This window comes from Halictus rubicundus, chromosome 9, assembly GCF_050948215.1.
Source record: "Halictus rubicundus isolate RS-2024b chromosome 9, iyHalRubi1_principal, whole genome shotgun sequence".
In the NCBI taxonomy this organism is placed as follows: Eukaryota; Metazoa; Arthropoda; class Insecta; order Hymenoptera; family Halictidae; genus Halictus; species Halictus rubicundus.
In genome coordinates, this window is record NC_135157.1 from 12890024 (window position 1) to 12906174 (window position 16151).

Here is a 16151-nt window from a genome sequence, read left to right on the forward strand (position 1 = left end):
TACCCAATAAATCAGTAATGACGAAATAATGATTACCAACCCCCCCTCGAAAATTCGAGACGGGACAATACAGTATATATTTATCAGCAACGACTTTAACATAAATTATACTTTTAAACCGAGCCGTATGCTCATTCATCGATCGCGAAAATTGTAAATCTTTTTCTTCGTTGGTAAACATAATCGCATCGGCGACTCCACGAATGTTTGCTAGAAACTCTGTTTATTACAAATTCTGTCGGCAGAATTTGCTTACCCTGTTTTTGTGTCTAGCGTTTACAGACCCTCAGCGCCTGACCTGCCTAGTACAATCCGACCCTTAACCTTTCCCAGTCATGCACACAATTACTCGCCAGAACCAAAGAATTTGGAAGGTTTAAAGATTAACCAGTTAACGGTGTTTGACGAGTACACTCGTCATGAAGAAATGGCAATATTTTGTGTCATGACGAGTATACTCGTCAAAAAAGCTATAATTCAAACAGCGGTTAATTTTTGCGACGCAACTTAGGTGCACATTTTTCAAAGAGGTCGCAACAGCTACCTGGTTAAATAAAATGCCGCGAGCGCGAGGGCGGTTGCAAAAACGATCGGTGGCGAAAGTTCGCAAAACCCGAATGAAAATGATCGGGTTACGCGGCAGCGCTGCCGAAAATGGCAGTCGGCGGTGTCGCATCGCCGCGCCATTAGGATTGCGACAGGGGGTGAAAGGCGTCGCGAACGCGCAGGGGGATGAAACATTGCAACTGATAAATTGGCCGACGTATCTACACCGGGTGGCGCAGCCTGCTGGGAACGTGGAATAATAATTATTGTTGTTGGCCGGGCTTGGTGTTATTGAGTTATTCCAATGCGAGTTTATCAAAGTGGGTCAAGCGATTCAATAGCGACCGCCGTCGAGGAGAAACGACCCATCGTCTTAGCATGGCGTGGGAGTGCACGTACAAATGGTCGAGCCACGTACACACGACGTCACCGATTCGGTACGGACACACGCATACAAAACTCAGAAAAAAAGAAGGAAACCAAAGAAAGGAAATATAACAAACGCCGCCAACCGTAAAAATTGCTGCTACCGAGCGACCGCGTTTTTTACGGTTACGACGACGTCCCTTTTATTCGTTCTCCTTGCTTCGAAACATAAAGAAAAAATTGTTGCGAATTATGCTACTCTTGCGAGATATTTTTTCCAGTTATCCACCGACTTCTCTTGAAACGATTTCTCCGCAAATTCATTCGGATACTGATTTCGTGATAATGATTTATATGTATTTTTCGAGAATTTTCGAATTTTGCTACTTTAAAAGTGCGTTCTCTTCTGACGAGGTTCGCAAGTTTGGCTTCCGAGAGGATCGAATGAACCAGATCATAGATAACGCGGCTTTTGCGTGTTTGAGTAATATCGAGTTTCGATCCAACAGACGTTAGGCGATTATCAGGGAAGATTTCGGATGGAACAAACCGAGCAATTCAGATTACATTTGACGCTTCTTAATCGCAGAAGCCTGTTTCTCGTCGAGTACCCTCTCGCCGGTGTCGAGTTGGCGTGTTCTCGGAATTCATCCCTTTCGAAGGTAACATCGCATGAAATTGCGTCTACAGCGAGCTATTTTTAAACGGTCACTCTGTTTTAAACATTCTACATCACGCTGAACGCACACCGGGCGTTTAGTTAAACGAAACTTGCAGTAAATAATGTGCCACTCCAGGCTACTCTGCAGAACGAAACCAGTAACAAATATAACAAATTTAACAAACACCTGCATTCCAAAAAATTAATTATCACTAGATTAGAACATATATTTTGGTCACATTAAAATGATTAAGTGAAGAAATAAATTGTCACGTATCTCGTATTTCTAGTGACACAGAAAATTTTTATTTCGCACAGAGATGCGGAATATAATGATCACAGGACGGTCAGATTTCGTATTAACATCGAACTGCGAATTACGCTTGCGACTCGCTGAATGAACGAAGTTAGATGGAACCTTTGAAACTCATCCGGCGGAAAAAAAACCGCATTAATTCATTCGTGCCATAAAATCGAAAAGCAACTCCGGCTCCAAAGTTCCACCGTGCGGTTACGTAACCGTTAATCTCCACTATTTGCATTCGATACACCGAGAAAGATAGCGTTGTCTCGCACAGCGACCGAAGAATCGTCGGAAGCCCCGAATAAACGTGATATCTAATTACATACATAGAATTTCAAAGAAAATAAACGTTCATTCGGAGACTCGAACGCGTCGCTCGCGAAATTAAATATACATATTTCAACAGCTCGGCCGCGCCGCTCTGCGCACCGTCAGGGTCTGCACGTTCCCTCTTTAACACCGTGGCACCGCGAACCCGTTAATTATCATAAATCTGACTGTAACCACGATGCAGAAGAGAACGGTGAGAGCAGCCCGGCACGAAGATGAATTTCCAACGATTCCTGGCCAAACACGAGACGCGGAGAACGCGATACGTGCTGAAAATCCGCTGCAATTAACATGCTACATGCTTGCCGATAATAATTGAATTACTGAACACCCGCGAAACGGCAACGGCTGAAATTTTCCTTTTGCTTTCTTCAGCTTCGCGTCTCTTTGGAAACTGCTTCAACTTTCAACGTTCGCCGCGATGCGCTCGTCTATTTAATTGGGAACATTTTTCTCGACTATTTGTAACCCTTCACGAATCTACTCACATCGAAAAGTTGTGAAAACGCAAATCAGTATTTTCCCCGCAATTCGGACCAATTTTATCAGAATTTCTTTTTCACTTCACGCAGTGAAACTAATTGCTCAAGAAAAATACAAGTCTTTCTAAAACTGTCCGAGTATTTATTACCAAATGACTTGAAGATCGTGCGAAACAATTGAATCACTCTCCCATCGCTAACAGCTAGATTTGCCGGCAGGCACGCGCGGCTTTGTCGCCGGATTTTTCGTAGGTACATAGTCCGAAAGTAATTATCCGGTTCCCATTAGTGCCGGCAACAGGTAGAACGGTTACGCGCGCGCGCGACCAGCCATAAATTCCCGTAGGAAAGCGCGCGACGGACGCCTCTCGTTCCCGGTGAGAGTTGGGACAACAGTGTCAACGGTTGCACAATGCGAACAAACGAAACGGAGAGGCTCGGCGGGCAGCTACCCTCGGCCGAACGACGGATAAACAAGGTGCACGGTTTAAATGAGTCGTCACGGGCGAGGCGAACTGTTGACGAGAAGAACACCGTGAACAGACAGAGAGAGAGAGAGAGAGAGAGAGAGAGAGAGAGAGAGAGAGAGAGAGACCTGAGGAAGAGTGGCTGAGAGAGGAGGGTCGTGTGGCCATTGTTGGACAAACTTGCTCTCCGCCGAAGTCGCCGGCCAACGGAGAAAAAGGAAAGCGAATCTCCTGGAAACGATTTCTGACGGCTTTATGTGTTTCGCGGGACCACGCTTTGCTCAGAATAATTGGAGGATTGTTCGCGGGAATCGCTTGCATCATCCTCTCGCACTTAACTACCGCCGACCATCCGCCGTAATTCGACGCACTTCGAACATTCTGCAGTTTTCAAACCGTTTTTGAAAGAAATGATAAGATTAGAATTTCCACTGCTCTCGAAAGGCTGATTAAGGAAGCCTCGGCTAGATCGCAACACCGACAGAAAGGAAAATAGTAAACGACGAAAAAGCCGGAGAAGACTTTAAATACTAACGAATTAAGTGGAGGCTTTTCAACCGCTTTCGGAAGCGATTCTTCAGCTAATCCAAAGATTTACGATCCATATTTTGTCGAGCGTACGCGATCGAGAGGAGACGCCTTTTGAGGGGACAGCAGCAGTTTCCGAAGGGGAAACGAATTGGAGCCGCGAGAAGAACGCGGGGGGAACAACGCTTTCGTGAAAGTCAATATTTACAGAGTTGCCTAACATCTAATTGTGTACCTTGCCGTGGGGTACGAGCCCGAGGACCTCTCGCTCCCGGGCGCACCTGTGCGTTTGGGTCTCTCGGGAAGGGCCCCGGCGTCGTGCCCCCGTCCGAGCGGATAATCGTGATTTACCGTGCGCAAACTGCTCTCGCCGATCCCCTGGTCGGCAACAAGTGCATTTCGGCGCAGCAGGTAGATGTTGACGAGTCGCCCATTGTCGAGGAGGGGTTGCGCGACAGAGCCCGAAGGGAGACCCGGGGTTTCCTCTGTCCACTCGACACGATGGACTCGAATTCGTGCCGGGCACGCGCCAGCACGCTTACGAGAGGAACGTGGAAAGCTTGTAACTCGGGAAGCTGCCCCCTTTCGCAGACTCCCCCCGGGGCTAAGAAGTAAAAGTCCCGGGCAGCTTTTACCGGGGCTAATATTTTACCGTCCCGGGCGAGGGTGAATTGCGCTGGACGGTAAACGTCGCAATATTTCCCGGGCCGAGGCCAGTCCCGGCACTATCCCCGGTGAAATACTGGCATTATAAACTGCTGGAAATTATGCCGGAGTGTACTCCGACACGATGAACGTGACGGCCATTCTGACGCGGGGGATGATCATCCTCCATCTCGCGAACTCGAAGAATCAGCCGCCGCTTGCATTCCAACGCCGTGTTTCGGAATTATTCCGCCTGTGTGCCCGATGCTATTTTCTGCCATCGTGACCCACTGCCAAGCTCGTATACATAAATAAATGAATTATAATAATAAATATCTTTATATATATATATATATATATATATATATATATATATATATATATGTGTGTGTACTTAAACCTGCCTCGACCCAGTAGGGCAATTAGCAACTGCATTGGATGTGCTATGGGTAGACGTCTTTAAATATTTTTCTGTGTCCATTGCTTGAAATTATAACCCATTTTTGTCACAAATGCATTAAAGTATAGTTATCAGCAACTTCTAAAGGACGAGACACGGACATCGCGCGATAGATCCTACAGTGCGCTAAAGCTGATGCTCCAAGATTGAAAAAGTAACTAACGCGAGCAAACTTCTCAGACATTGTTCCATCGAATTGCTTTGATGTCACCTAATTATCTTGAGTCGGCGGTTCACGTTTCAAGGGGGCGGAACGTCACGCGGAAGTCGCGCGGAGTAATCGTTTATCAGTTTATCAAACAGAATTTCGATCTCCTTCCTCTTCCGATCTTCAGGAATGACACAATCAGCTGTAACCCGACGCACGATAGTGCGAAATTACCGGTGCACCAGATAACATAGGAAACGGCGCGGAATTATCAGCCGGAAGTATCGTTCCGACTCGTTTGCGGTGATTTGATAGCGTAACTTGTCGAATCGCGGCGTTTTTCGCGACCGGCCGCGGAACGATCGCGATCGAGGGGAGTGTGGGACATCGGTCGCTTCTCTCTCTCTCTCTCTCTCTTTCTCTTTGTTTCTCTCGCTCTCTTTGTGCAGGGAAGTAGGAGCGAGTCGCGTGCTCGACTCGGCCTCCTCCCCCGAGTTTATCGAGCCCGATGCGATAATCGGCGCCGTTCGAGAACAGGTTGGCGACGACGGGGGAAAAAATGGGTCTATGTTACGGAGTCGCGAAACAAGCGGTTACATCACCGCGGCTCTCCCGGAGACATCGGCCACGGTGAAAGCACATCCCGGCGTGCCTCGCGACAAGGCTCTGGAAGTGCGTCCTCCTTCCACGCGCAAGTCCGCACGCTCGCAGCCGTGTGTACTTTTACTTTCATCCGGGCGGACGCGAGAGCCGAGCCCGGAGAAAATTTAGAGAACGAATGCTTCGAATAACTCCAGCCTGGCCCGAATAAGAGCAAAGCATGCCGGATTCCACCGAGACTTTTCTCGGGGTCTACCGGCGACTCGGAACGCGTTCATTCGAGGGGCTTTTCATTTTTAACCAATCATATTGCCGGCGGAGGGCTAAGTGTTGTAGAATGTGTGCGTTTGGGATTTCTTTGAATCTGTGAAGTTAAAATAGTTATAATTCCTTTGAAGAACGCAACTCCAAACGTGTTTCTCTCGAAACCATTTCTTGGTAAAAGGATTGCCATGATAGGTGTAATCGACCTAAGCTCGAATATAAGAAAATAGCCTTTTAAAAAGAAATAATATAAGCAGTCTTTTCTGGCCATGCACCGAGTAGCTTCGAACGCGTTCGAATATACACGTACGTCCATGAAAATGACGTTTCAATTTTCTTTTTCGTTCTTAATTATCAGGTACTGTGAAAACTTATTGCAAAGAAATACAATCACTTCGTTTGGAGTTTGAAATAATATTTTTACGCGGCACTTTACGGTCACCGATGGGAAACGAAACTCATTTCGAGGCCAGACAATTTCTCCCTGTACAAACACAGAGCGACGCCGCGTGTTTTAACTTCTTCTTTAAATGGAGAAATTTCGAAAATTGGACAAACCTTCGAGCGCGAAGTGGCTCGTCGACGGTTACGCACATATTGAGAATTACATTGTACGCGTTCGAGTGAAATGAGACATATGTCTCGATTAATAGATTGCTTTTTAAAGACGGCTGCACTTCCTGGCATTCTGTAGTCACGGAAATGACTTGCACATGTCCACATAATTTAGCATCTTGAATAGCAATTTAATTCCCACCAAAATTGTACATACCGGAAGCCTTCTCTTCGGAAGATACATTAATTTATGCACATCGAATTACAAATTCCAGAATCTAGAACGCGAACGGAAAAGCTACTTTCACGCGACCAGGCAGCGTAAAGCTCTGCGAGGTCTAGGATAAATCGGATAAACACAGACGTGAGAATTAATTTCATGCACACATGTTGCATAAAGCTATCAACAATGTATTCTAAAGAAATGATTAACGATCCCGACAGGAATGCAACGTTCGATCTGGTCTGCGCGCTTAATAAAACCCTAGTTGAAACGCTGTTTATCATTCAGCGTTTTCGTATTATTCGTTCCAAAATTCGGTTGAAATTAATGCATAATTGTTTTGAAATTCTTCAACACGTTGAATGCCACGTCACCCATATGTGGGTGTCGGAATTATTTGTGTATATCGTACCAAACTTGATTAGGATCTGTAATAGGCAAGAAAGTTGGAGGGCTACTCAGTACCATACATTTAATTTTTTTCGCAATTTTTATTTCATTAACACTAGATTTACGGAACCCGTCAAAATGACGGATTCTAATATTTTTAATTTAAAATTATTAAGATTCCAACGACGCATACGTGAGAAATTATTTAGCAAATCTATTTCTTTGGGTATAGATTATTGTAAAAATATTGCTAAAAATGTGGGTAGCTGGTTCTTGTTATTTTTACACAGTAATGCAAGATAGTCACTTTTAGTGCTCCGTAAACCTAGTGTTAAATAACTTACTCTGATTTTATGGAATTTTGGGGGTTTCTAGTTTGGCATTTGGCATTCCGTTTAGCATTGGATCATTGGGGAATGCAAGGGAATATAACTGACTTGTATCATTTCGTAGCAAGTTCTGCAGCGAAAGAAAGGGAACACAAAGGGTTAAAGGATCGCGAAGGGTTAAAGGGTCGAAGAAACTGGTCGCTCGGCCACGAAACCGACGAAGGCTCGAAAGCATCGCGAGTGTCCCCGTCGCCGAAAGAATCTGAACGGGGGAGAGGGTGTTCCAGTGTCTCTGCTATTCTTTCCATTCTTTTGAGCCGCGGGTCCGCTTGGTCAGAGCCCGAGCGTGTTGCGTACGAATCGCCACGCTCGAGCGGATTCGACGCCAGCTGCGAGCGAACGGGCTCGAGGAGGAGTGGCTAATTATCAGCGCGGAGGAGCGAGAGGAAACGAAAAAGTGTATTAACGTCGCTACCTAATCGCGGATCGGAGAAAATGGAGTGTGAACCGCCCTTGGGTCTCGCCGGAGAAGCGCTATCTTGTAACGAGCCCGCGTAATCGCGCAATGCCAAGCCGCGGCTAATTATCCATGGTTAATGCTGGCGAGAGCCATGAATATTCATACTTGACATCTTTATCGCGGATGGAACGGGACTGGCGGGAGGGGAGGGGGAGGAGAAATTGGAGCTCTCACACACGAGGGTTCCTTTTCGACCCGCCCGAATCGATTGCCACGTCACGGTTAAGGAAATTAAACCGCAAGCCGCTCGCTGACACACGCCCGTCTGCTCGTGAGTATCGTTTGAATAATAGATCAGTTGTCTCCGGATGCTCGTACAATCTCCCATTCTTCGCGGCTAATCTCCGCGAATCAACATTAACAAGCCGATAGCATCTACGGGAGCAAACGTCGCGAAGACAACAGTAAAATCGACGTCTATTCGATAATTAAATGTCTAATTGATGGGTTTCCCCTGAATCCGGAGGAGTCAACATTTTTAACGCAAATAGAAAATTCGTGTTTGTTCTGCATATTATTGTCATCAAACAATTTCGTTAAAGTCGTTCCAGATAAAACCAGCATGGTAACTGATAATGTAATAGGTAGGCAATATCAGTGCAATTATCTGTCGCTTACGTTATTGTGCACTAGCCGGTCAGTTCGAGCTTAGTCGCTTCTAACAGTGCACGTAGTTTTTCCACGGTGTTATTCACAACAGCCGACTTTTTACAACCATTATTCTTTCCCGGAAAGCATTCAAAAGCGATTACAAGAAGTACGTATCCGCTTTTCGCTGTGAAGCGTTTCAATTATAATGTGTGTACCTGTATTGTCGTATTGTTAAAGTGCCGAAATCAACGTTTCAATCGAAGAGCTGAGTGGGATGAACATGTTGAGTGAAATTTTTGCAAAAATTCAAATTTCCGGGTGGTAGAACATGTTTTGAATTCTGATAAATTTAAACTTGGTTTTCTCAAATTCGCTAAATTGTTACTTAACACGTTCGTCCACTGAGTTCTTAGATTGCAAAGACGAGCCGAACGCTATAAAACGAGTAATGACGCTAGAAATCATACAATTGACTGAATTTCCATGTACGTACTGACTAGAATAGAACGTGATAGTCATTGACGACAGGTCCCGTCACCAGAGCTCGTTCGCTCCAAAAAAATTTTATTTCGTTTTGACACGTCGCTCCTCTGTTCAGATCCCCTCCTAACTGGCACGGGACCAACAGCAAAGGAGAAACAAAACTATTTCTGAAGGGAACGTTACGAGCGCTTCTACCAGCTGAATGAAATTATATGCACAAAGAACATTTTCCTGCAAGAGGAACAGAAATATCATCAAACGAAGCACCTTGGACGTTTCGAAGTGTAAGTTCGTCGTCCAAGTTTAAGTGAATCCGTCTTCTTAATTATTTTATGGTTTACAACAATGATTGGACGGTGATACCCGGGTCCGTTTTGGCCCAGTAAAGCATCGCCTATTCCCGGTAAACAATTTAAATAATTCATCGATAAGAGCTGCAGTAGATTCGACACCACGGGTCACCATTGACCCAGATCGTATCGTAACATAGGGGGGAAAGAAAGACGTCGGCCACAAATAACTATGTTTCATTTCAAATTTCTTCCCACTGCCTAGGAACATCGTTGGTCTGGACAGACGTATTTCGTACGAAGTGACAGAAATAATTTTAACCAACTGGATCGGTAGATCCCAGTGCTCTTCAACCTCGCAACGAGCGATACGGAGCAACCACCGGGGACGCGCTAAGTCGTTTGCGAACCAGACAGCTGGTCCCGCGGGGCGAAAGCTACTTGTTTACCGAGTAATTAGATATTCTTATCGGGCAGAGCACTTTGACACGGATTCGTGTTCCAACCTGGGCCAGGGGATGAAGCGGGTAAGTTACCCGGCCGACGAATATTTGTTTACGAGGCGAAACCTTCGTTCGACCGGGCAACCGTTAGAAACGGGACGAAATAAAAAAGAAAGAAAGAAAAACAGCAGGTGAGGAAAGAGCTCGCGAAAAGGCAATAACCGGGCATTGTTTTAAAAGAAACCCAGAAGATAATGCAGAACAAGGCAAGGGGGCGAAGAAGTTAGGGGAACGGAGCGTCGACGACGCAAATAAAAGCAACCGTGGCTCGTTCCATCGAATCGCTATATTTTGTCCACGAAGGGTCGGTGCAACGTTCATAAAGAAACGCTCGAAGGCTATCTGTTCTAAATCTGAGGCTGCTAGCCCGTTCGCCTCTTCGCTTTGGAATTTGCGCCGAAACGCCTGTTGCGCATACCGCGTGGCGCGGCGGCGCGAACATTTGAATGGCCGCGCGGCGCTTCGCAGTCGGTCTCGATCGTCAACGAACGAATATGTATATCTCTTCGACGTAACTTATGGCTGCCGTATTCTCAGCCTTCGTGGCGATCGGCAGCGAATTTGTAGAAAAATCCCTGCGGAAATAGGGACTTAGCACGTTTATACTCGCCGTTAAAGCGTACGATCGATAGATCAGTATTACCAGCAATATTCTGTACATCTTCTTCCTAGCAGCCGCTATAAATGCCTAAACGTTTCATAATACTGCTCCGAATTCGTGCGCTATGACCCGCACGCGTGCTCCGCATTCCCGTCTTCGGTTTTTGAGGTTAGCTTTAAGGTACGCTCGACGGCGGAAGACGTCAGCATGAGACGCAGAATTCCAAGTGCCCGCTGGCGGACCATCGCCGACAATCGGAAATTCATTGCTGAAAGTTTCATCGCGAACGCTCGTGTATACGAGCTGCCACGTTAAACGTGTGTCCCATTGTTGCTGGTTGCGCGCGACCAGAGAAGATGGTACGGCTGTCATGGAGACTACGCGGTAGTCCGAATCGTTTAAAAACATCGTGCTCACACGTTGCGGCAATCAGGAAGAATGAGAGACCGCGTGTACCTGTAACTTCGGAAGTGGACCGAGGCGAAAGAGCGAGCGAGATCGGTGCCGGAGCGGCGAACGATCAAGAGAGAGGGAGAGAGAAAGAGATAGCTCGGGCTCGAGCAGGAAAGAGATGACGGGGCGAGCGTGAGAGACAGAGAGAGAGAGAGAGGGGGGTGGGGAAGAGGGGAGAGCGGTGGGGCAACGTGTAACATCAGGCGAGAGAAGGATGCGAAGAAAGGACGAAAGATTGCGGACGGGAAAAGAGAGGGAGACGGTTGAAAGCGAAAGCGAGAAAGAGAAAACGGCGAAGAGTGAGAGTGAAGCAGACAGAGCGAAGCAGAAGAAAGGAGTTTGGCAAGCGGTACGGCTACGGCAACAAAGAACTCCGGGGCATAGAAATGAGTCGTTGAGGTTACCTGCAGCATCGTTCGCTGGTGGCAGATCGGTGACCAGGCTGGCCCGTGGCCGCGGGTGCGATTGCTGCTGTTGTTGCGCCTGTTGCTGTTGATGCTGCTGCTGCTGCTGTACCTGGTGAAGACCCGGCTGTTGAGGTCCCGTCAGAGGCAGATTGGCCGGGGTCGTGTTTTCAGTCAGGATCGTCGGTACCGAGGAGGAGGAAGATGACGATGATTCCGTAAGGGCCGTCGCGGTGGTGTTCTCGAGGGCCGTGTGGCCCCCACCTTCCCCTGTCCCTGTAGCCATTCGGCCCTCGTGCATTCCAGCAGACAGACAGACGGGGGTCCCTCCTCCTGCACGTCGTTCCCGAGCGCACGCACTTCTCTCGAGGAACACCTACACTCTCTTACGTGTCCTCGGTCTCTTTCTCACCCCCGTCTATCTATCTGTCTGTCTCGTTTCCTTTCTCTCTGTCTAGCCGAGAGAAGCGCGCGGGCTCGGTCTCGGTCTTGTTCCTTCTTTCTCTTTCTCTCTCGCACCCTCTCTCCCTCTATCCCGCGGTCTCTCCCCCTCCGTCCCGCTCACTGTCGCCAATCTCGCTCTCTCTCTTTCTCTCTCTTTCCTTCTCTCCTCGTGTGCGCAAGCTCTTGCTGTCCTCCTCTCTTTTTACTACTACGCTCCCCGCGCCGGCCAGCGCCGTCTGAGCGTACCGAAACTACACCGTCTCTTTCAACGAAACATCGGTATATCACACAACAGCGACATCACACACGCCCGCGGAAAAATGAGCCCCGCGCGGATTATTAACCTCCTGTCCGGCGGCCCGAAAAAAATCGAACGTTAGACAAATGTAGGTCTGTAGGCCACTTCACTTACACTTTGCATCGGGACGGGCACTCCCTTAGTCAAGCGAGCGTCCGGCGCACCGTTGCGCTCTGACAGCACGAGTTCCAGGACCGTACTCTCGCCGGAAGGACCCGAGCGGATCGTCTTCTCTATCACTGACACGGCCCGAAATCACTTTTCTCGGTGATCGGCTTTCGATCGATGCCATCGTTCCGCCACATCTATGCGGCTGCCGATTCCACGGCCTTGCGTTCGATTGTTCGGTGCGATCCAACAGAGTTCTCCGACCGTATTGTGTGCTCTTACGCGTTATCGATGCTGTGTGCGCCGCGTTTTTGGAAAATTCGAGTCTGGTTACGGGACAGAAGCTCGAAGATTTTTCGAATTTATTTATTGCGCGACCGTTCTTCCGTCGGTCCTTACACTTGGATTGTTCACAAGTGCGAATTCATGTGAACGTAAAAATATAATCTTTCTCATTCATTGAAACTATTTCTTTGAAAATCGTATAATTAGCTTTGTAGATGTGTTAATTGTACGGCCCTCCGCATGTGATCGTAATTTTCGGTAAAAATATTACTCTCGTTGTTTCGCACGTGTATCGTGCGAATCTGTTAAAATGTGTATAGATAAAATCTTGATTCGTTAGAAATATAATGTGTAATCCACAGATCTTCTCTTTGTGGTAGTTCAAATACGTTCAATGTATAATAGATTCTACAAGATGTATGTATGTAGTTTGCACCCGTTTTAAGAGTTACAGGCACGGCAGTGGATATCGAAAGGGAAAATACTGAACGACTGTCGTAAGTGCCGCTTATCAAGGGAAAGTTTTCAAATGTATTTTATCGTTTTAAATACAGAGTCTCGAGCACTCGGAGAGCATCGTGATTGTTCGATCTTAATTATTCGATATCGTGTAAGAGAAAAAGGGAAAGTTATTTGAGAGAAGGAACGTATCGACCATAGCTTCGTATGGGTACCAGGGTCTACTAGACACGGCACTGTCTTCCAATAATGTATTACGGAAAGACGCAATTTCCGAAGGATTTCTCTGCTCTCTCGTGTTTGCAAGCATTTAGAATCTGCAAATTGAAAGGCTGTCAAATGCGTTTTTCGCGTTATAAATGTTGTCAATTTACCACTGTCTTAAATACGACGATACTGTCTAAGTAGGTCAGGTGTCACAATATCTGGACGTCCTATTATGGGGCGCTTTTACACCGAATGTTGCATAACTCGTCACGCACGACTTCACCAAATATAACCATGTAAAAACTATGGCCTGACGGACATAATGCGATGTAATCCCTTTTCATTGTACAATACACTTGACTAACGCTTTCGGACAACGTTTGCAGCGCTACCTGGCATCGAAAACCGCGAAATATGAAACATTGAACAATATCAAACGTACAACAATATTTCTGTGCAACTTTATTCAACCGTAGAAAAAGACATCATACAGAAATAATACTACTTTAAAGAGTTGTATAACATTTACTCTTAATAGAGAATGACAAATTGGTATAAAAATATATGCTGATATATTACAACAATGATAAAATACTCTCACAATGATTAACGCTTTTGAAGCCATAACCTCACAATTCTGTTATGTATACATTTTTTTAGTTACAAAATTCATTAAAAAATAAATGTTAACATCTGTTATGTAATATGTTGTAACACTTTAACAAATGTTATGTAATCCGATCGTTTAACCAGACTTTTGCTTAGCCTCGGCTAAGAGACCACGCGAAATAATCAGTCTTTGAATTTGAGCCGTACCCTCGTATATTTGATAAATCTTTGCATCTCGCATCAACTTTTCCACCGGGTATTCGGTGTTAAAACCGGCACCGCCGAAAATCTGTAAAATAGTTCATTTCAATTAAGCTAATAAATAGGAACATATTCTGTTGCACTTAATTACGTACTTGAACGGCGTCCGTCGCACATTTATTGGCTACATCGCCACCATAACATTTTGCAATGCTAGCCAGTTGCGTTGCGCTTGGAAGGCCATTATCAGCTGCCCAGGCAGCTTTCATCCAGGCAAGCCTAGCTGTTTCAACGCCGATCAACATATCTGCTAACATAAATGATACTGCTTGATGTTCTGCTATTGGTTTATTGAAGGTTTTACGTTCCAATGAATATTTCGTGGCCTCGTCTAGCGCTCTTTGAGCCAAACCGACAGACGCAGCTGCTACCTAGAAAAATGGTAACGTACGATAGAAAAGCTATTACTTAAACGCTTTACTGTTACGTATTATTTTAAAAATCATCATTTTTACTATACCACAGGTCTAGTCTTGTCAAAGGTTCGCATAGCAATTTTAAAACCTTCTCCTTCTTTGCCCAAAACATTTTCATTTGGAACACGGACGTCCTCGAAAGTTATCATTCGCGTATCAGAAGCTCTTTGACCCATGTTTATTTCCTTCACGTACCAAAATAACATTATCTCACAATAAGAGATGCTATCATTTTGAAACAAATAACTTTTAGATAATGAGCAAATTTACCTTGCGACCGGGCGTTAAACCTTCGCTTTCACGCTCGACAATGAAAGCTGTAAAAGCTTTGTTAGGTGGCACTTTTGGATCAGGATTTGATCTAGCTAATACAAAGTACCTGAAACATTGGATATATATTATATACACATCATATACAATTTATATTGTATTTTGCAAGAAATTGATTTACCAGTTGGCAACACCACCGTTTGTAATCCACATCTTGGTACCATTGAGGATCCATTCATCTCCTTTCTTTTCAGCCTTTAATTTAATACCTGCTACATCTGATCCAGCACCTGGCTCGGTAACACAGTAGGCCTGTAATTTTGTACAGTATAAAAATAAAAGACTGTGTCTCTCTTATAGTTTATATTCAATTATCTTACAGCTACAAGTGGTTCTTCGAGAAGTCTTCCTAGATACTTCTTTTGTTGCTCTTTCGTACCAGATGCGATTACTGGAGCTTGCTAAAACATATATAAAATATACAATGTGTGTGTTTTACAAATTTAGGGCAATTATCATTATGTAAGCGGTCTTACACCTAACCCTGATCCTTCTAATGCTGTCGAAATTCCTGTACAGCCATAAGCAAATGCTTCTCCAACTAAACATGAGCCAAAAATGCCAATTTCCATTCCTCCTATAACAACAACATTTCGTAAATCAATAGTTTTTGTGTGTTTTGACCGTAATTTTTGAGAAGTTAATGAATTTATAACCATACCACAGTTTTGAGGAATTTCTCTATTCAAAAGCCCCAGACTCCATGCTTTTTTAACAATTTCCCAAGGATATTTTCCACTCCTATCGTATTCAGCAGCTACTGGAATAATTTCTTCTTTTGTAAACTTGCGTGCTAATTCTTGCATCTCCCTTTGAGTATCTGTCACTTCTAATATAGAAATAGAATACATAAAATATATTTGTAAGTAAAGTAATAAAAACCATAAAGCTGTATATAAAAGTTTAATTCAATATAATTATATGTATTGCACTAACCAAAATTATAGCCCATAGCATTTTCCGAGTTTGACGAGAAAGCTCGCATAAACTTTTGGTATGTTACACCTTTCAGCACCTAGGAAACATATGTTCTCATAATTCATGACTAAAGTAACTTAATATGTAACCAGGTTCTTAATCTTTTACTGTAATAAGTTTTTACGCACAGTGGTGAAAATTACATTTTCGTTCCTTTTAACTTTTTCTACTAATTTAGCGTTCCTTTTTTGTTTTGAAGTGGATTACTTACCGATCGTTGAAACATTTTTGCCGTTTTTTGTTTACACTGTACTCGCGAAAATACTTTATTGTATCACGAAAGTTCTTATGTGCCAGATATCGGTTAGCGCCTGAATGACTCGAAGACTTGTTCTACAATGTTCACTTATTTTATCGAGTTTCACTGCAATTAAAAAAAGTAGTCATCGTAGGCACTTGAAAAACACGAAACAACATATAGGAGATATCAAAGTCCAGATTAAAGATCCGGTGATCAAAGTTCGGGAACGCGCTGCCAAATTGTGTTCACCTTATATATATACGCTGTATATGTATAGCTAACTTTGAGCCCTAAGTAGTATGCAAATATTTAGATGTCCTTGTGGCATTTATCGCTAACGAATCGTCAGCATGACAGTGAATAAGAAATCGT

The 16151-nt window shown here is 44.8% G+C and overlaps 1 protein-coding gene across 1 annotated transcript; it reads right to left on the reverse strand.

Moving 5' to 3' along the window:
- Positions 1–13383: 13383 nt before the first annotated feature.
- On the reverse strand, positions 13384–16032 carry Mcad (Medium-chain acyl-CoA dehydrogenase). Its single transcript, XM_076792972.1, has 10 exons — positions 15750–16032; positions 15497–15575; positions 15222–15389; positions 15037–15137; positions 14881–14961; positions 14682–14812; positions 14501–14609; positions 14275–14415; positions 13910–14185; positions 13384–13842 (listed from the first exon to the last, which is right to left on the reverse strand). The coding sequence occupies exons 1-10, from the start codon at positions 15762–15764 to the stop codon at positions 13690–13692; spliced, it is 1254 nt and encodes a 417-aa protein (XP_076649087.1). The 5' UTR covers positions 15765–16032; the 3' UTR covers positions 13384–13689.
- Between the last annotated feature and the right edge of the window lie 119 nt (positions 16033–16151).

What these genes read in the sequence shown, in the direction of transcription:
- Mcad (XM_076792972.1), bottom strand. An exon ending in TCGAAGAACCACTTGTAGCT is followed by an intron (nt 14,813 to 14,880) that starts GTAAGATAATTG and finishes ACAAAATTACAG; the next exon opens with GCCTACTGTGTTACCGAGCC. An exon ending in TTGACAAGACTAGACCTGTG is followed by an intron (nt 14,186 to 14,274) that starts GTATAGTAAAAA and finishes CCATTTTTCTAG; the next exon opens with GTAGCAGCTGCGTCTGTCGG.